Consider the following 22,000-nt stretch of genomic DNA (forward strand, 5'->3'; position numbering starts at 1 on the left):
ATGAAGAGAATCGCTAGTTAGAGAAGGTGTCTCTCATGTCCGATGAGAGATTTTTTTCGATGAGAGCAAAGAGACCATACTTTGAGAGGAGTAAATGACGGGCGGTGCAACAAAATTCCCTTTTTTATTTTTTCACGTAATTAGATTAACATATATTAATTAAACCTATTTTTAAGATCAACGTAATTAAATATCCACGTGGATTGCCACATGACATGTTTTAAAAATTATTTAGAGAGTGTATCACATGCACTAGTAAGAATGAGACATGGGGGTTTTATTATGAAAGATGATATAATTCAGGGAATTTTCGGGGGCAGACGATAGTTTAGATAGGAAACAGACAAATATTGTATAGGTTAGGCGGATTTGAGGGTGTTAAATCTAAATAATATGGTATATATGATTTATTATTCTTTCGTTAAGTAATAATTAACACAAAATACATGTACAAAGTAATTGCATGAAAACTAGTAGGACTCAAATCACTACACTTTGAGAATTAAGAGGAGCTACTAAAAATATAAGAGAGTTAAAAGAGGGGCATTACGCAAATCCTTACAGGGGCAAAACCGAACAGTAGTGGTGGAGTTATTTGTCACACGTAGGACTCGCACGAACACCAAACATAAACCTCAGTTAAATCGACGGCAACTGTACTAACTGAACCAAACTGCTAAAACCTCACCGCCGTCAAGCCCCGTCTTCCCCAATGTCGACAGAAACCCTAAACACCAAAATCAACGGCGAGGATTCAACAGAGCAACTCCATTCCCCGGAAACCTCCACCGATCTAACGGTTGAAATTACACCAACAGAGAAACGTAAGCGAGAAGAAACCGAAACCGAAACAGAAACGGGGCAACAGCAACAACAGCCAAACCCGTTATGGAAAACGAGTCTTTGCTCTTACTTTCGAAGAAACGATAATTCATGCAGCCACGGTGATTCCTGCCGTTACGCCCATGGTGAGTCGGAGCTCCGACCCCGACCCGATAATACATGGGACCCGACTTCTGAGCGGGCGAAAAAGATAGCTAAAAAGGATGATGATGGAGATAAGTCAGAGAATAAAGAAGAAGAGAAGTGTAATGACGTCATGATGACGGAAGCCTTAGACAACGAGGAGGAATGTAGTTCGTCGGGTACTGGGTTGTCAAAGTGCTTGGTTAATCTTCCTATGAAGTGGAGTTCGGATAATTTAAGGTGTTTTCTTAAGCAGCATGTAAGATTCTTGCTCTTTTCAATATTTCTAGATATTAAAGATGAAAGCTTTTGCGCCCCCGTGCTTTGATCCAGTGGTAAGAGAACATTAGGTGATACGGGCGGGCTCATTCTCTACAGAGTTTCAAACAGTACTGGCCCTCCGGGAATTTTATAAGAAAAAAAGGAAATCTTGGTTTTGCATTTATTTTCTGAACATTTTTCTAATTCCCAGTTTTAAAGTAGTGGAGAACCTAAAACAGAGTTTATTCAGCTATTTTGAAACATGGGATATATGTTGTTCTTCTATGCATCAACCGCTCAGTGATTCACTTAGGGAGCTTGTACATATTTTAAGTTTTAGTTATCACTAATCAAGATTAGGTAGCTATCTTCACATTGTGTGTGAACTTTGTCACTTTGAGTTGGTTTTGTGAAGTAGACATCTTTATAGATGTCAAATCGTCAATGCATTTATTATATGTCAATAGGATACAAAATGTTCATCAATCAAAAGATTACTTGTTGGAAAAATTGAAACTGTGAATACTGTGGATGCACTATGCAGGAAGTAAAACTTCAACGTTTTCATCTCTTTGTGACCAAAGGAGCATTATTTATTTTCTGCAAACTTTTCTTCTCTGGGGAATGCTAATGCCAAATGCAACTTTCAATTTTTTCGTCTTTTTCCTGACCAAAGAAGATAATGGAGAACATTTTTAACTTTCTATGGGCTTTTCTTCTCGTTGTATGGCTTGTTTCAAAAGTTCTACTCCTAGTATTTGGGTTGTGCTGAAAGTTAAAGTACCTACACAAATGGGTAAGAGTTGTGTCCATTATGACATGTGAAGAGAAACTGGCAAGTGAGTCAACTGGTCCTCAGGGAGCTTTAGGAAACCAAACACTATCTTGAAAGAGCTATTAGATTTTTTTTTGGGGTGGAGGTGGGGGTGGGGGTGGGGGTGTTTCTAGGTGTTTTTCCCTTGATTTTCTGTTGAACATTGTCACAGCAATATAGAAACTGGCAGCTCTATGTTTTCTCCTTTCATGTATTCGTCTTTGTATCCTCCACCACATGAGGTGATCAGGTGATGCAATGGATAATTCATTTCCAGTGGTTCTCCGTAGATCCTCGAAAACATACATCACTTTCAAAAGCAAATGAGCACATAGATCAGTCCTTTATGTTGGTCATGTTTCCTGGGACCCTATATTATCCTTTTTCTTTTTCTAGTAAAGTGAATGCAAGTGAAAATGGCTACATGTATGTTGAACATACCTGTTAACATAAGTTTCCTTCCTTCATCCTTGCATCCATGACTACACTAGAATTCATCATTGCCTTAAAGAGCGGGTGTATTTTGTAGACTACTGGCAGTACCAATGTTAACATCTGTAGAAGTACGGATGTTTGCTCTATGGTTGGACAAGTCTGCTCTCCTGGAATCGTGATTCAGCTTCCTAAAGAAAATAATCCCTACTCTTTACCTTTTTTAATTATTGTTCTGTTCTTTATGGATTCATTTATAACGGGATGAGATGTTAGTTGGAATTGACTCCTTAAATTTTAGGATGTTACTTTTAAATCAGCAAAAAAGAAGAAAGGCATGGTTGTAGGATTTGTTACTTTTGAAAATCCAGAACAAGTGAAGAGTGCTCTGAAGGTATTCCAATTGTTGTCTAAATTTGATTAGAATGACATGCAGCTCTGCTATTATCAGAAACATTTATTTTTCGAACTTGGCAGGAGTTGAATGGAAAGCTTGTTGGAAACAAGAATTTGAAGGTTGGAGATGTCATTCCGCGGCCATTTGAGAGAAAAGGTAATTCGGCAATATCTTCATCTCCGGCCAGTCAACAAGGTGAAAAGCAAACCCAAACTGGGGACAGTTTGGATTCGACTAAAATATCAGATGAAACTGAGGCTGAGGACCCACTGTCCAGTGATTCAGTTTTGAAGGGTAGGAGTGTTCGTGATGTGGTGACTCCTCTTGCTAATGTACCGTACGCTGATCAGCTGGAGCAGAAGAAGAGCTCTTTGATGCAAACTCTCAAAAAACTTGTTAGGATATCTTATCCCTCTATTCCATATTGTTATAAAATCGCTCAAAGCTTTTGACTTCCTGCTCAAAGTTTGTGAAAATAGACTTTTGACCACTTTATCTGTTTTTCATATGGACAGACTCGAAATGCACGTAAAGCCTGTCCAAATGGTGTTTCACTTCCAGAATGGATTCTCAAATCTAGGGAAATAGGTACACTTTAATCATTTCTTTGAATTGCATCGACTGCATTGTTGCTCTATGACTATATCTTTATAGTTAATAGACAACTGATTCACTTCTGTTCACTGAAATCGTGTGGAATTAGGATGCTATTATTCTTTTCTAGAATTTGATTAAGAAATGATATAACCTTTGATCCGATCATTTCTTTGAGCAGGTGGTCAACCATGTAAACTGGAGGGCATAATTGACTCGCCACTTATTGAGGGATATCGTAACAAGTGTGAGTTTTCTGTCGGATACTCTGTACTAGGGAAGCCAACTGTGGGGTTTCTGCTTGGAAATTTCAGGTAGATAAAAGTGATTGCAGTTTTTCAACATCTAGTTTTTTTCTCTCTTTTCCTTGTCATAGTCCATTTAACAGGAATTATCCTTGTACCAGGGAGGGTGTGACAGCTGTCGAGGAACCTGTGAACTGCCCAAATGTTTCTGGAATTGCTTGTAAATATGCTGCTATCTTTCAAGATTTTTTACAACAGTCAACCCTACCTATTTGGAATAGATTGAATAATACTGGATTCTGGAGGCAACTTACTGTATGTCCAATTTCTTTCTATGACCAATTAGTTTGTTCAGCCTCTCCTATCATGCAGAGATGATTCAGTGTGCATGTTGGAGAGGCTGAACAGTCTTTTCTTGCTTTTATTGGAAATGGGGAGAGGCGGGTTTGTGATGCTTGGCCAACTGACTGTTTCTTTTGGGATATCTACATCCAGGTTCGAGAAGGTCGCATGCCTGGTAAAAAAGTAAAGGTTGAAAATTCTGATGCAAGTATTTCAGAGGTTATGCTCATTGTCCAGGTTTATGTCTTGTTAACTTAGTCCTTATTTTGTTCTTTCATATCTACCATTTTCAGAAAAATGAGCAGTTGATTTTAGTTTGTGCTTAGGACTTGCTGGGCCTTCTGTTTTTTTTCATTTTCTTTACTGCTGGATTGCTTAGGTTTGCACTCTGGCGCTGGATGATGCAGTAGTTAATGATGAATTCCAAAGTATGGCCAAAGCATTTGCTATGGGAGCTTCTAGTGCATCACCAACATTACCTCTTACTGTCCTGGTAGTTCAGGTAGTTATCATACATCAATTCTTGAAGGCATTTCTCAATCTATGGTGAGGGGGGGGGGGTTAACTCTAAAATCTTGGTCTTATTAGTTATTTCTCACTAATATATAACAAACCAACTTGGTCATAAACGGAAATAAGCCAGGGATGCTGAGAGTTTAAACCCTATGTGTCTTTCTACCTTATTATCCTTTTGTCTTAAATTTTGATTTATGCCTATATCCTTGCTTCAAACTAGTGATCCTTTATTTACACTTAAATCCTTCAGTTGTCTCGTTTTTGACCTTTTCAAGATTCTAGTTTTTTCATAATAGTGAAATATGTACTTGATCTGCCAGTGGTGGTTTTACGCAACCTTGATGTTGCTACTTCTAAGTGCAGGATCACACTGGTATATCTAATGTAGCGCCGGCAGATGCTCCTCTGCGCGTCCTTCCGTTTCCCAAAAGGGAAAGCTATTCTGAACTGCAAGCAGATAATGCAGTTGCTGAAGCAAAAATTCACGATTTTATAAATGGACTTAGGTTTTGTATTTCACCCACAGCCTTCTTTCAGGTGAGATTATTGCTTATTTCTCTCTGTCCTAAGCTGATCTTATTCTTTTCTTTCCTCTCTCTCTCAGAAGTTGCAAGCCTTTAAGTTCTTTAATTGGCACAGGTGAACACCCTTGCTGCAGAGAAATTGTACTCCCTGGCGGGGGATTGGGCGAGCTTGGGTCCTGATACTTTGCTTTTCGATGTTTGCTGTGGAACTGGAACAATTGGTCTGACTCTGGCTAATCGAGTTGGTATGGTAATGTTCACCACTCCATTAAATTCCAAATTTTGCTTTTTTGAAATTGTTTTGCTTCATGGTGTTAAATATTTGCCCGAATAATTCACTATATCTACCTTTACCTGTTTTTGAAAAATGTTCTACTTTGATTACTCCAGGAGTTAGTAGCAAACGTTCCAAGTAAACTATTATGTGGAGTTAGGCAAATAAGTGTTTTCATTTGCTGTCCCCAATTGAATGTCTTACTTTTACTTTATACATAATACTTTTTTAAGTATGGTACATATATTAAAATAAAACTCGTTAGCTTAAATGCGTAATATTTGTCGTGGTACATATGGGCTCATTGTGTTTAATTTTTCATTTCTGGAAATAAAATAGAGAAAAATTTGTGTTAAAACACTGTAAAGGTTTCATCAGAGGAAATAAATCTTCTTAATACGAATTGAGTTGAATTTTGGGATGTTACTGAAAGCTAGATATCCAATTTGGGATGGAGTATAGTTTGAAATGAAATATGTTTGGTTAACTATGAATATGTCAGTTCAAATTCAAGATAATATAAGTTAGTATCAGTTTATATTGTTTGAATTCCTCATTGGGGACATCCAATAAAATTGGGTGGATATAGATTTGTTTAATTATTGGAGGGAAAAAATTTCCTGTTTAAAAAAGAGGTGGACCATTTGACTTGCAAGGATAGTAGGTTAAGCATTTCGGACACAGAGAGAACTTTTGAGGGGATCATAAAATAAATAAAATATCTGTAATCCTACTCTCATTTTGCTGTTACTGGCTTAGTATTTTAATTCTTGTTTAAGAGAAGTGTGTCTTACTTACATTTTGTAACAGGAAGTAAAATCTATATGCACATTGAATATGTTTGAATGTCTTGAGATGATAAGAAGTTCTGTCTGATCAATTTCTTCAGGAAGTAAAATCTATATGCACATTGAATATGTTTGAATGTCTTGAGATGGTAAGAAGTTTTGTCTGATCAATTTCTTCAGGTTGTTGGCATTGAAATGAATGCTTCTGCGGTCTCTGATGCTCAAAGAAATGCAGAAATCAATGGGATAAAAAACTGTAGATTTATTTGTGGAAAGGTCAGATTGGACTACATCTTTACTGGGTTTCTCACTCTATCTTCACCCTTCGCTTCTGTATTATAGGTCTGCCCGCTGGCTGATCATAATTGGTCTATAAAATTAGTCACTACCAATAAATTGTCCATATTTTTTATTTGTTTCCTTTTTGGTCATGGCCGCTTATACAGTGTTGATATACTGTTAGTAATTTATACTCTTTTTTTATCCAGGTTGTGTAAGTCATGTTGTTACTAAATTTAAAGTACCATTTACAGCTTAAAGCAGCAGGAGGAGATCTCTCTCCCCCCCCCCTTTTTTCTACGAGGAGATTATAACAATCTTAACTTTTAGTCCTGGTTTAACTTCATTAAAGATTTGCAAGGCTTTTTAGTCAAGGAAAAAGATATATGAGGCATATTAAGTTGAACTAAGTGTAAAAGCCTGATGGGTCTGGCGCGCATTTTGAAGTCTATCTGGATTTGGTTTGAGAGCTAGCTTACTTTTAAGTTTTAAGAACCTCCTGTATTTCAGTGAGCTTTTGTTTGGTAGCTATAGCATAGATTTCTTTGGAAACAATGACTATGTTTGTCTGTCCTTCCCTCCTTCTGTAGGATAGCTCATCTTTTGTATTAAAAACTATGCTGCACATGTTAATTCCAGAATTTGCATCATGAGATTGCAGGCCGAGGATGTCATGGGATCTGTACTGAGAGAGTACCTTACTTCACCTCCAAAAGTAGATGGAATTCCAGATATACAAGAAAATACAACTTCCACAGAGAAGACTGATTCTATAGTTAATGCATCGGAAACAGATGAGGGATCAGGTATTGGGTCTGCAACTGCACCTATTGGGAATACTGATTCCACGGATAACACAGTGGAACCCGAGGGAAAAGCAGGCCTTGAGCGTACCAATGGTACAAGCTTGTCAGAATCTTCAGCAGGTTGCATTACAGAATCAGAAACCCAACTTGGGAAGAGTTGTTCATCAGATAATTTGACCACTTCAGTGCGACATTTCAAGAATGTTGTTGCAATTGTGGATCCTCCACGTGTTGGACTTCATCCCACAGTAAGTTGATTTCTCTGCTTTCATCCTTGGTTGGTATCTGGGCAAGTACTTAGAGCGGAAATTTACTTCTTTATGAGCTGGTCAACAGTTTTTAAGCTATATATGAATTTGTGTCTCATATAATGGATGAAGATTTCATCTGGTCTTTGATCTAATTCAGTTTTATGTGACCACCCGGGATTGATACTACTATATGTTTCCTCCGTTATTATATGCGGGGCTTGAAATGAGCTGCTTGCTTTGAGCTAATTTTTGTTCTCAATGCTTGTAGGTTATCAAACTTTTGAGGACTAATTCACGTCTAAGGAGGCTTGTGTAAGCTCCTTTGATGCATCAACTTATCCTTTCTTTTGTTTTCTTATTCTCAGACCTTTTCCAGCATTATTTCTAGTCTAATCCTCGTTTTTCTTAATCTGCTCTTTTCAGTTATATTTCCTGTAATCCTGAGAGCTTGGTCGCAAATGCTATTGAGCTATGCACACCTTCTCCAGATGAAGCTGAGAGGGGTAATAATAAAAACAACAGAGGATGGAGAAATATGAGCAGTGCTAGTCTTGCACGACATAGGACCAAATCTATGCCCAGTTCAGAGCCTTTTCAACCTGTCAAAGCAATGGCGGTTGATCTCTTTCCTCATACTTCTCATTGTGAACTGGTGATGCTTCTGGAGAGGTAAATTTATCAAATTGCCTTAAAAAATAAACTTAAGCAGCCAAGTTTATGAAAGGAGATAGAAATGCTCCCTTAGATTTGTTTTCTCGATGTGGAAACAATGAACGAGCTTTCGGCAAACAACTACTAGATGTCGTTTATTAATGTTGCCACTGGCGCCTGGCGGTTTATGAGGCAATCTTCTATTCTTGAGATTTCCATAATATTGCATTGTAATTGGCTCCTTACTGCTGCCAATCTATGGTTACCTGATTTCCTCTTTAAGAAGAATACATCAAATATCGACACATTATGTTCATTTGTATACGACCTCTCACATAATTTGAGATGCTATAAGGATTTCCAAGTGATGCTCCACAGTTTTGTCCCAAAAGAAGTTTGATGTGTTGAATAAATTATGTTTATGTTCTCTCCATTGCAGAATTCAGATCTATATTTAGTAGATAAAGAATCCTGTATTGTTCAGATTTGTGGTTATGTTGTCCTTGGTTGAAGGAAGTCAATCTGGGATAGCAAATATTTATATTCTTACGATTACAATTACCAAATATCCTATTTGTGGAATAAGATCCTCCTAGAATCATAAGGAATATCACTTCATGTAGAGGTCAACAACAACAATCAGGGGCGTATGCAGGAATTTTTGTAAGCGATATCGAAAATTATAGAAGAACAGGAATAAATAACTTTAATTATCATATTTCTAGACAGTAAATAGCTTTAGTCCATTAGTTTTGTTGAGTTTTAAGTTAGAAAAGGTCCTGAGTTGAATTCTACTTATTCACAACTTTTAACCATAGAGGCGCTCTCTAATATTTATAAAAAAGTATGTGTTAGTTGTGAATCAAACTTCTGACCTCTTAGATCAATTCAGTCACATAACCAATGTGCTAGGAGACAATTTATGTCAAGTGATGTTATTTCTTCTTAGGTATCCGTTTTCTCACAGTATTAATGGATATATTTAGTAAACATTTTCGACGAAGCGATGTCGCGTGACACCGCTTGCTTAACATGCATCTGCCCCTGACAACTACAAATCTAGTATAGTATGTACGCAGACTTTATGCCTACCTAGGTAGAGAGGCTGATTCCGTCTTCCGGTAACTTCATATAAAGGTCATGCCTTAAATTCTCTCTTGATAGAGAAACAAGAATCTGGATGTATTGTTACTTGCGGATTCAAATGGTGTTGATTTCACTACATTTTGTGTTAAATGCCGGTGATTTCTTGCCATCTGACGCAACCCTTACGAAAAGAAAGGAAAAGTAGTCCACGTTCTTTATACTTGGTGCACACGTACGTCTCTCCCTAGTGTAACTTACGGTTGAGTTATCAACTTGGTATTCTGATGTTTCCTTTCTTTGGTAGGAATCTAGTTTACCCCGAGCATGTGTATTCGTTTAAGGTTGCTTTCATTCTTTGGTCATTGGAAAATCTTCAACAGAATTAGGCCCAAAATATACAAGTAAAGAAAGGTTAAGGTTGATTGAATTGAAGGGGAAAAGAGGGGAAGGAAAGTTCCAAATTAAAAAATTGATAATCAAGTGAACCCGTCTAAGAATATAGAAAATTTACGCGCATTTGGTGTTAATACCAACCAATGAGTACATGACATATGTTTTTTCCCTTTCCGTCTGAAAACGTCTAATACTGTGGTATTCTTAAGAAAACTACTAGCCCACACCCAACCTAATTTTAGTTTGAAAATCCTTTTTTCAGTTTTTTTGGGTATACGGGTGGTGTTTTTGCATATTAAATATTGATAAGAATAATTGTTGATTGAATAAAGTATAGTGGAGCTTTAGGACTTGGGAATTGGAATATTCGTAAAATAAAATAGTCGAGGTGCGTGCTTCATTGCTTGTATGCAATCTTGAGGTTTTAAACATTGTGCTTGTCCAAATGGAAGCTAGTCCGTATTCTCCTCGATGTTCTTTGCTGCTGTTGGAGAAGAATCTATTTCCCTCCAGTAACTTTTAATGGTGGGTTTTACTAATTAAGTTAATTGATTAATTTTCTGTATCACCTTGCAACGTTACTCCGCCTATATACATAGTATAAAATTAGTCCGACTGTTAGATAAAAAGAGGAGGGTTGCACGTGGTCTATTACCACGATATACTGATCTTTATTTCCCGAGATTCATTGTGTGCCACCCACATTGTTAGATTATTATGGCAACCGAAGCCCACAACTAGTTTCTTCTTGTGTGTGCGCCGGTCCGCACCATCACTTTGCCATCTTCATACTCGTCCCGCCGAACTTGGGCTGTGACACCAGTTGTTGGGTTAAAACGGCTCAAAGATACTCTTAACATGATGTGATATTGTCCGCTTTGGGCCAAGCCCGCACGGTTTTCCCCAAAAGGCCTCACACCATTAAGAGATCCCTACTCCTTGTATGTGGACTTCCAATCTTTTCACGTACCAATGTGAGATTTGGTTCACACACTCCCAACAATAATAATAGTCTAACTTTGATTAATCTTTTAAATACTGAAGTAAACATAGGAATTGTTTATATATTCAATCTCGGTTATTTTGAGACTGAAGTATAGTGGTCAAGATTTATGACGCTGATAGAAATTTAAATCTTTTTGGGTTTGACCGGTTGTTACAGTAGATTCATGGCCTCTTCATTGACTAAGTTGATCGGAATTTCAGTAGTTGGATGGACGTGAGAAAAATATTTAAAGAGTAAAAGACCGAGTTGACCACGCTATTACCATTGGCTTTGCACATGAGTTGTGATGTATTGTGACCTTCAAGAGTTAGTCTCGAGTGTATTTTAAAGTTAGAATAATTAACCTTTCTATATCTGTTTAACTTTATTGTTACACGTTGTTTTCTTGAATCGCATAAAATGAAATATCTTTTGACCCCAATAAATTGAACCTACTTGTAACTAAGATGTAATCATGTTCTTTAATACATTAGTGCAACAACTTTTAGGCCTGTTATTTCCATATCTAGACTTTGACTACCTGTAAATATGCTTAGACCTAATCCTACTTTTTAAGCCTAATTATGTGAGTTAGGTAAACTTTTTGGGTAGAAGAAACTTCTTATATGAAAGAAGAAGCTAGCTACTTGCTTGTGCATGGCTCTTATTAGGGGTGTATATATGACGGGTTGATTCGGATTTTTTAATTACCAAATCAAATTAATTGTGTCGGGTTATTAGATCTAAAGATCAAACCAAACCAATAAAAGTCGGATTTTTTAATCTCGGGTTTTCTCGGGTTTTTTGGATTTTCGGGTTATTTCGGGGTTTTTTTTCCCCATAAAGTCTTCATAACACAAAACATAAAATTTATGCTCCAAATATTTCTTTGATCCTAGTAAGACATAACTATATAAGGTGTTTTTCAACAAAAAAAACATAAAATACGAGATGAGCTATGGCATTAATTGTACTAAAATATTCAACAATAAAGATAATAAAATCGCATAAAATAAATATTATTAATAAGCCATAATGAAAATAAACATAATCTAAAATTACTAAGTTACTAAAATAAGTACGACTAACAAGTACTATTTTTACACGGGTAAACACCATAAAAAAATAAGTTGCGTATTTTATCTAAACCATGGAAAAACTAAAAAGATAGATATCCAACACTATTATCGTTCCTAGTACAATTTAACTGAATGTCCTTTATTAACATTAATATTGACTATAAAACTTATTGTAGCATTCAAGAATTATAAGTCCAAGTTTAAAATAATACGTTAAAAGATAAAATTATGAATATATTTAAGAAATATTTATAAACTACACAACAATAAATAGTTTTATGTGTTAAATATTTTTAAAACTTCTATACATGTAATGTCGGGTTGGTTTGGTTTGGTTTGATTTTTTTTAGTAAAAATCAAACCAAACCAATTATGGTCGAGTTTTTTTACCTAACACCAAACCAAATCAAACCAAACTATAATCGGATTTTTTTCTCGATTTGATTCAGATTGTCGATTTGGTGCAGTTTGTCTGTTTACTTTGTACACCCCTAGCTCTTATGTTACAATCTAACCTTCTTGTCTTAGCTTTTCTTTGCACTTATCTAACTTTTTCTTGCTTTTTTCGCTTTCTTTTCTTTTTCTATCACTTGCAGGTAAAGGGGGAAAAAGTTAAAGATAAAGAAAAGGTCAAAATCATACTTTACCTGGCACATTATTTCATTTATCTTTATGGAAATTATGGATATCTCTACTTTATGAAATTGATGTCATTTGAGTTGTGATTGAAATTTAAAAGTAGGGGCTGCTTTCCTTTCATTCTTGATATATTATGGTAGTATTAAAACTATTTCATATCTATATGAGGTTTAATTTAAGGATATTTTAATTAGCGTTTTATACTGGAATGTTTCTATAATTAATACCTAAATGATGTTTTAATATTTCCTATCTACTCTCAATCACAAATATTATCGCCCAAAAAATACTCGTTCAGTTGCGTGTTAATAGTTTCTTCAGAGACAATTCGATTGTCTAGAGGATACAATTCAAATCATAGTGTCACGAGTTTGAATCTCAATAATTTTGTTTTTGTTGTTGTTTTTCTTAATACATAACTTATCAAACAATATAATGAAAAGTTAAAAGGATCGATGATCCTTTTTTATAATATGTTTCACTAAAAGATTCACTAAGTCTCTGCAAAAGCAAGAACAATTCTGCTTGTCTAGTTGCAAATATCTGTTTGGATGTACAAATTGTTACATTAGTTAGTTTTGATGGATAATCTTTTTTAGAGGAGGAAACTTGTCCCTCATTGGAACAATAAAGAAAGGAGAAGTATTTATAAGCACTTTTTTGTCTTATATGATTTGATTATTTTGAAATCTATTTTGGAGGATATAAGAATTTGGCTATATTATTAATAGTCAAGGTTGGACTAGTCCGAAATTAATATTTTTAGTTACATATTATTTTTTATTTAATAAAAATATTTTTTAATCATCAAAATGTTTTTAACAGCTTATTTAAATTGAAAAAGTGACAATAGATTTCCATATTCTTCTTTTACTGCTATCAACAATTCGCAGAGTTTCTTCTTGTGGAGATTCGAGCTAATTACTGGTACTTAAATTTCATATACTTTGTAGAATCCCGAAGGAATCCTACATAATCCCTACGGCAACAAAAATGGGAGGCTTAAATTCTTTAAGGCCTTGATTATTTCGTCCCTATATTGTGCAATCTTTTCCAACACAAATGCTACAACTAGGGGTGTACAAAGGAAACCGACAAACTACACCAACCCGATAATTCGAGTCAAACCGAGAAAAAAAATCCGACTATGATTTGGTTTGATGTTGGAAAATAAAACCCGACTATAATTGGTTTGGTTTTAACTAAAGAAAGTCAAATCGAAACCAAACCAACCCGACATTACATATATTGAAATTTTAGATATATTTAATATATTATTATTTCAAGGTTGGACTTAGAACTTTTGAATGTTCCAATAAGTTTTATAGCCATTAATATTACTAAATTAAATAATGCTAACAAATGCCCAAACCAAAGTCAAATCAATACTAATGCTAACAAAAGACATTCAATTCAATACTACGAAAGGGAATGTATTGAATATCTACTTTTTGTTTTGCAATAATGTAGATAAAAATGCATAACTTATTTTTATTTTTTCTTTAGCGTTTAGTCATGTAATTAATACTCCCTTATTAGTCTACTTATTTTAGCATGGCTTAGTACTTTTAGATTATGTTTATTTTTATTATGGCTTTTTAATTAACAATATTTATATTACATAATTTTATTGTTTTTATTGTTGAATATTTTAGGATAATGCCATGATACATCTCAGATTTTGTATTATTTTCTTGGAAAATATTTTATATAATTGTATTTTACATTTTTACTAGGATTAAAGAAATATTTTAAGCACAATTTATATGTTTTGTTCTACGTAGATTTTATCGGAAAAAACCCGAAAAAACCCGAACAACCCGAAAATCCGAGAAAACCCGAGTTTTATTGGTTTGGTTTGGTCTTTAGATTTAATAACCCGACACAATTAGTTTGATTGGATTATTGTAAAATCCGAATCAACCCGACCTATGTACACCCCTAGCTACAACTTAGCTATGAAAAAAGGGAAAGGAAATAAGGCAAATTGAGTAATGTAAAAAGAGAAGACTAGGAATAGAAGAGAGTGCAGTGTGATGCAAAATTTGTTCAAAGCGCCACTGGTTTTAGAATTAGATGCTTTCCAAACAGGGAATTAGCCTCTTTAATAAACACTTGATTTTGTCTTTTTGAAGGGAAAAAAAGAGGCAAAAGTGGAGGTTCTTATTAATTCTTGAAATATGAACATTTGAATTTTGAATTAACTTTTTGTGTTAGGATCATTCCCACTGCGGAAATTTTCGAAAATCTTCATCCATCTATGTAACTCAAGTGCTTTTATCATGTCTGGCCTTTTAGACAAATAGGTGGACAAAAAGGACCAATGCTCCTATCTTTTTTTTTTTTCCCTTTTAGAAAGTTAAATATGAAAAGTGGAAAGATTTGAGTTTAGATAAGATTAGCCGTGATCTGAAGATACTGAATTTAAATTCCATTAGAGTAATCCGGGATATAAACTAGGGCAGCAAAAGCACAGGTATAGCTAGAATTTAAAATTTATTATGTCTAAACTAACTGCCGAACTCATCGCCCGTTATAGTTACTGAGTTCACAATTAAATATTTATACATATTTAATTAGATTTTCTAATACACATATAAGATCTAAGCAAAATTTACTGTGTTCGTCCGAACTCCTAACTAATATTCTCCCTATGCCCCTGAACAGAAGTGGAACATACCACGATGCCTCCCATTTTATTTCCTAGAAGTCCAATGTTAATCTTTCACTATTAGTAAGCATTCCCCTAATTTTGACGTAATGAACTTTCTTTATGCTGAGTTAGTTAATCCGGCGAATCGTATTACGAATTATATAGTCCTCTTAAATTACCTATAAGAAATGACATTAAAAAGTCTTTCTTTCTTTCTACTATTTGGTTTTGGTTGTTTGTCATTTGGAGCTTATATCGTAGCATGAATTTGATGATGAAGAAAACGATATTAAAATATGATTTCTCAAGGATTTTAATAATTACATATATTTCTGGGAAAACGTCAAATATTTTTCTTTTTGTCATTAAATCTTGATACATTTATCTCCAAAGCTTGCATTTTACACAGATTTTTGTAAAAATTGCACGGGACGTCATATTTGGTCGCCCCATTTAACCTATATCCATTTTTTTTAAAACTTTCAACTTGTATCCACTTTTTAAACAACTTCAGCTCCATTTCTCCTCCCCTTCAATACCTCACCAGAAGAAAGCAAGGTTGTGTTTTAACATTTATAAATAACGATGAAATAGTAGTATCAACAAAGTGAAGAGAAAATGCAGTTCTTTATCTGCATAAATACTAAAGGGGAACTAGATTTTGATAAGAGTTGGTATCCAAGTTCTTTGTGCATTTAATTTTTCTCTTTCTGATGTTTTTTTCATCTACAGATATTTCTCTACTGGACAAAATGGTGATATATGATAATTAGAAACAACGAGTTGGATGGCTTCCAGCAAACTGCAATAGGCTACTACTATCAGATAAATTACTTATAAGCATGAACAAATACTTTATGACTAAAAATCTCAACGAGAATCACCAAAGTTATAGCGGCTATCTAACGAAATATCCATTTGAAGCTAGCTTAGAAATATCAAGCTAGCTTAGAGCTGAAGTTTCCTAGTTACAACACAAAAACTTCAGCTCTAGAGCTGAAGTTCGCTAGTTACAAAATAAAAACTTCAGCTCTAGAGCTGAACTTCAGGCCCAACTACTAGAATGCTGAAGTTTTGCGTGATTGCCTTTGCTACTTCAGCCCCGTGTGGTGAAGTTATGCGAAAAAGCGGGTACTGTAAGCACGTGATTTTTGCCCTATATGAGAATTACTCCCAAAAAATCCAAAATAAAACAATTTTCCTTTGTGTGCAATTTTAGAATTTTTGTGACATTTTTGATAATTATTTGTATTTCTGTCTGTGCATGTTTATTTGTTAAATTAATAAAAAATAAAAAAATATGTCGCATTTTGCATGTAGGATTTTATTCTACAATTGTTAGTAATTAAGTTTGTTTTACAAAAATTGAAAATTACAAAAAAACAGGCATCTTTTGCATTTTTAGCATTTAATGTCCAATTGTACAATTTTATGCTTAATTATTACTTAATTATGCGTTAATTGTTATTGGGAGTTAATTTGCGCTTTTATAACTTAATTTACTTCTATATAATAATTTAAGGATTTTTAGAATTTAGTTTTAGAAAATAAAAGAAGAAAAAAGAGCAAAAATATAAAGAAAATCGGAATTGGGCCTCTTCTTCAATTTCAAACCACAAGCCCAAAAATTGCCCAACCTTCCCCATGACCCGCTCCATTTTAAACCGAGTCGACCCGGTCCATAACCCAAATACCCAACACCCCATATCTTACATTTGACAAAAAAACAAAAAAAAAAAAAAAACCAAGAAAACCTACACTACCCATCCGCCCCCTCCTCTCTTTCCTTCTTCTTCCTCAAGCTTCAAGCAAGCAACCATGGCTTCCCCCCCCTTGCTGCTACCTTGCTGCCCAACGTCGACCACCCTCACACGACCTCCCCCTCCTCATCGTCCAAACGAACCCTCGAGACTCCAGCTCCACCATCGCCCAACGACAGCCATGAGCGACCCCAAGAACCATGGTTGCTGCTGCATCGTCTGTTTCTGGTTCTTGCTGCTGCCCGCAGCTGCTCCATCCAAACGACCAGCTGCTACTTCTTCTTCGCTACGTCCAAACAGACCCCATAGCTGCTACTGTTTCGTCGAGCTCGAACCTGAGCTAACATGGCTGCTGCCCGCGTCCAGCATGAGGAGCAGCAATGTCACCAACGTTGCTGCCTCACTTCATCGTATACACGACCAACTGCTTCTGCCTTCTGCTTCATCTTCTCCATAGCTGTTGCGTTTTCACTGTCCGCCATGGATGATGTCGCTGCTGCATCGTCCAGCTGAGTCTAAAACAAACCCTCATCGCTGCCATGACTATGTTCTTCTGCTTCACCTCCTTCGTTTGCTTCTTAGGTTCGTCTTCGTCGTCGTTTGTTCGAGTTTTGGTTGGGGTCGTCAAAACAGTCCATACGAGTTCGTCGTTGGTCAATCATTGTTCGTCGTTCAATCCGGTTAGTGGGTTTTGAGTTTTATTTTGTCCGTATTTCGTTTTGATATTCCGAATCTAAAAACGGTAAATGTTTGATTTTTGTTTTGTTCGTGTTCATTGTTCTGTTAATTTTTCAGTTTGTTCATGTGAAATTGTTAGTTTAATGTTTGTTAGATTCAAATTGAAATTTAATTAATTATTTCTTCAGTTTGTTTCATGTGTTTTATGTATTTTCAGAAATTGTTAATGATGTTAGATTCAAGTTTAAATTCATAATTGTTTCTTCTTCGGTTTTGTTTTGTTATTTGTCTAAAAGAATTTAGTTGTAATAGGGAAATATGTTGGTTTAATCATTTGAATCCGTCATGTTTTGTTGTTTAAAATAGATTTAATTCATGTTCATCTTTGTTTGAAGTTCGTTTTTAATCCAGTGATTTAATGTGAGTTTGTTTTGTTTTTGATTTGTTGATTTAGTTTGAATCATGTATTGTGTTGTTAATATTGTTGTTTCCTTGCCCATCCATTTTTGGTCTAAGTTAAGCAGGATTGGTTCCCAATATGGTTAATTTATTTCCATTAATTTGAGGTTGAATGATTCATCTGTGTTCATATGGTTTTGTTGTTGAGATTGTTTAAGAAATTGGTCTTATTGGCTATATTTTGGTTGAGTTTGATTAGGTGAATTGGTTATAGCTGATGGGTTAGTTTGGTAAATTGCAGTACATTGAGGAGTAAAATGTTAATTGCAATAAGGTCAGAGGGGTAGTTTTGGAATTGAACATTTTTGAATAATTCTTTATGTTAAGCATGAGGGACAAGATGTAATGGGGTGGGGTTGATATAATTGTTTAATATAATGGGGGACAAGACATAATATAGTGGGGGGAATATTGTAATTGTTTATAGTAGGCATGGGGGACAAGATGTAATGGGTTGGATTGATATATTTGTTTAATGTAGTGAGGGATGAGTGGGAAGGTAATGGGTTTGGTAGGAGAAAGTGGTTGATTTATTAATTGATTAAAGGGTTTTGGGATGAGATATAAATAAAAGAACTTGATCAGATTTTTGGGGGGCACAGACAGAAGACAGATAGAGAGAGAGAAAAAAAGAGCTGAATATTTAAGAGAGAAAGAAAAATTCCGAAAAATATTAAAACTTTCAAGAAAGAAAAAGAAAAGAAAAAAAATACAAATAAAAAAGAGCTGGAAATTAGAAGAGAGAGTAGTACACACCTGATAAATATTCTGATATACGGGTTTAGAAATTAAGGGTTAAACATTAATTAGCCTTTCAAATCTGAAAATTCCCTTGGTTTCTGTCCGTTGATTGTTGTTGGTGTTTCTGGATTTTTGTCTTGATTTTAAAATCTGTCACTAAGTTTCTCGTTGCTGGTTGTTACTGGTTGCTGGGGTTGCTGTTGTTTTATGCTACTGAATTTCTGCTGATCTCCCTTTTCTTTTGCTTCCAATATCAGGTACACAACTGACACGCTGGTTATTGTAAACCGAAATATGAAGCATGAATACGAAAATGAAGAGTTGAAATTCTAAATTTAATTTAATTATATTCTGAATTTTATTTGTATGTATAAATTATTTAGCTTGCAAAAATCAGAATCATGTAGCTATTTAATATATATAGTGGAACATCCGACGATAGCTTAACGGATGAACTATCTATATATGGCCTAAAAATAAATAAATGGTGTAGTAACTCCGCCTAGTCAAAAAATCAAACGAATAGGCCATTTAGGAACTTGGTAGGAATATTGTTTAGTTAAATAATATTGGTTAATTTCAGCATGTAAATGGTCTAGGATTAAAATTAGATTGCTAAGTTTTTTTTTAATTTGACAAACTGAGAACATGCCTAGTATAATGTAACTAGGTAGTAACATGTGAATAAGACGGCCCAGGTCTAGTTTTATGTCATACACGTTGGGACTGAGCCCACAGTGGCAACGGACTGTCCTGTTTGCATCATTTTCAGATTTTATGAATCATATTCGAAACCCATCTATAACAACCCAAGCATGTAAATAAATTAAGACATTTTCTCTTTTATTTTGTAGAGACAAATTTAATAAGAGAAAAATATAGGCATTTTAGGACTGTCCTTTAAAAATAAAATGAGATGAGCCTCGCCCAATAAAATGCACCAATTGCGGGGCCCTCAATAAATGTTTAATTGAATATTTAGAATTCGGGATGGACTGTTTAGTGAATTCCACGGTCTTACCCAGAAATAATAATACGCTAATCGCTTTAGGCACGATTTTAATAATAATACATTCCTAAACACGGGTGTGAATTTCATGCGACCCAAATCCAAATCCCAAAACATCAAATAAAATGTGTTCCGGATTGTGGGTGCATTTCATGTGACGCAGTCCAAAGACGTGTTTTAAGCGATGTTCACATTCTTTTAAAAATAATAATAATAAAGTGGTAAAAAGTTAAAATTAGCACATCGGTTCATAATTGTATTAAAATCAGATAAATAAGCCGAATATGACAGTTGAGCGACCGTGCTAGAACCACGGAATTCGGGAATGCCTAACACCTTCTCCCGGGTTAACAGAATTCCTTATCCAGATTTATGGTACGCAGACTGTAATATGGAGTCATTCTTTTCCTCGATTCGGGATTAAAATTGGTGACTTGGGACACCCTAAATCTCCCAAGTGGAGACTCTGAAATAAATAAATAAATCCCGTTTCGATTGTCCTTTAATTGGAAAAAACTCCTTCACCCTCGCGGGGCGGAAAAAGGAGGTGTGATAGCTTTGGGGACTCTGCTGGGGACTCTTTTCCCAGAACCACTGGTTCAGGGTTAGAAATTCAAGCTTTAGATGAATTGTTATATTTGGTTTTATCTGATTTTGTTACATGTTTGGGCTCAATATGCTAAATGATGTTTTTACTGCTTTGATATTATTTGAACTGTATATAAACTGTGCCGAAACCCTTCTCTTCTTACCTCCGGGGAGAAGCTCGCTGGCCGAGACTCCCTATTCTGTTAGTGTCAATACCTGAAATAAGAAAGAGGCCGGATAAGTTACAAAGCCGGACGATCCCGCGGGTCCCCGGTACGTATCCCCCTCCTCGACTCGAGTTGTCTGCTCGGGTACACAGTCTAGAACAAATACCCAGGTTATGAACTTAGAATAACTTAGCTTCATGCCGGATCCCTAGTAGGAACGTTTGTTTACATCACGTGCATTTGACTTTGGAGGCTCAACACAGGGGTTGGGTCTGTCTAGGACAGGTGTACCAAAAATGAAAATGACCATCCTGATGCATCTTACTTGCTGCTACTTGCGCATTTATTCGATTCGGACTTGTGTGTTGACAGATTTTTGAATATCAGGAATATTGTGAAATTGAAAAGAAAAAAAAAAGAAAAAAAAAGAAATAGCGGTTCGGGAATTGATTGTTTATTTTTTTAAAAGAAAACCAATACACAAATACTGTCAAAACTCTGCCGAAATTTTGAGAAAATGAAAAAAAAATGTCTTATTAGTTTGTTTTATTAAAAGCAAAGGAAAAATAGAAAAAAAAAGAGTCGTTGTTCTGTCTTATTTTTCAAAAAAAAAAAAAATAGAAAAGGAAAATAGTTTGTCTTCCCATGAAAAATGACAATGAAAAAGAGTCTTACTTTTAAAATAGTTTTTTATTTGTTTCTGAAAATGCCAAAATGAAAACGAAAAGAGTCGTGCTTTGAAAGTGGTTTTGATATTTGCTGCTGAAAATGAAAAAAAAATCCTGTTTTAAAATAGTTCAGTTTATTTGCCTGAACTACGCGAGTTTGATTCTCACCGGATGTGAGATACGTAGGCAACCCTCATCGGGTCCAACCCCACCTTTTGCTAAAATAGCCAAAAACAAATAAATAATAATAAAAGAAAAACATGTCAAAATTTTAGTTTTGTCATAAAGAAGTCGGGTGACGCTGTTTTGTCAAAACATAGCCGAATGTTCCCGAAAGGGACGTCGGAAGGCTGACTTTGCATAAACAGCCACCTCTGGGTCATTTTTTTAAGATTTGGTCCAGTTGACCCACATAGCCTTAAAAATCTTCGTCCCCGAGGCGTTGAAAGGCCGTGTTTGCAATGTGGAGTTTTCTATTTTTGAAAAATGATAAAAAGAGTCATAAATAAGTCGGGTGATGCTGTTTTTGTCAAAAATAGCCGAATGTTCTCGAAAGGGACGCCAGAAGGCTGACTTTGTATAAACAGCCACCTTGGGTCATTTTTTAGGGATTTTGGTCCAGTTGACCCACACAGCCTTAAAAATCTTCGTCCCCGAGGCGCTGAAGGTCCGTGTTTGCAACACCACGTTTTCATCGTAATTTGAAAAAAAAAAACAAAGAGTCAGCGGTCAGGTGAATACCGTTTGGGCTTTTAGTCAAAAATAAGCCAAGCCAGCTTCGGCCGCGTCTTAAACCGTTCTTGCTGAAATAGCCTCACAGTATCTTTCAGTTGTCGAAAGGCTATTTTCGTAAAAGAATGAGCAAGTTTGTAAAGTGTCATAAAATAATCCTCCCCGGCCTCAAAATTCATGTGAAATTTGGAAGGGGCCACATTTGCAAAAATAACCGTTTGGT

At 35.3% G+C, this 22,000-nt stretch overlaps 1 protein-coding gene across 2 annotated transcripts; it reads left to right on the forward strand.

Moving 5' to 3' along the window:
• Positions 1-552: 552 nt before the first annotated feature.
• Positions 553-8,531, forward strand: LOC107783511 (zinc finger CCCH domain-containing protein 24). 2 transcript variants are annotated; one of them, XM_075237266.1, is made up of 14 exons: positions 564-1,225; positions 2,775-2,867; positions 2,951-3,265; positions 3,386-3,458; positions 3,646-3,778; positions 3,871-4,024; positions 4,205-4,288; positions 4,431-4,553; positions 4,931-5,104; positions 5,207-5,341; positions 6,334-6,429; positions 7,094-7,486; positions 7,758-7,801; positions 7,913-8,531. In XM_075237266.1, exons 1-14 carry the CDS (start codon positions 713-715, stop codon positions 8,160-8,162), a joined length of 2,580 nt encoding a protein of 859 aa, XP_075093367.1. In that variant the 5' UTR covers positions 564-712; the 3' UTR covers positions 8,163-8,531. The 2 variants fall into 2 exon arrangements, with proteins under 2 accessions (XP_075093368.1, XP_075093367.1); XM_075237267.1 differs by lacking the exon at positions 2,775-2,867 and having other exon boundaries at positions 553-1,225.
• The last annotated feature ends 13,469 nt before the right edge of the window (positions 8,532-22,000 follow it).

This window comes from Nicotiana tabacum, chromosome 18 (assembly GCF_000715075.1).
Source record: "Nicotiana tabacum cultivar K326 chromosome 18, ASM71507v2, whole genome shotgun sequence".
Classification (NCBI taxonomy): domain Eukaryota; kingdom Viridiplantae; phylum Streptophyta; class Magnoliopsida; order Solanales; family Solanaceae; genus Nicotiana; species Nicotiana tabacum.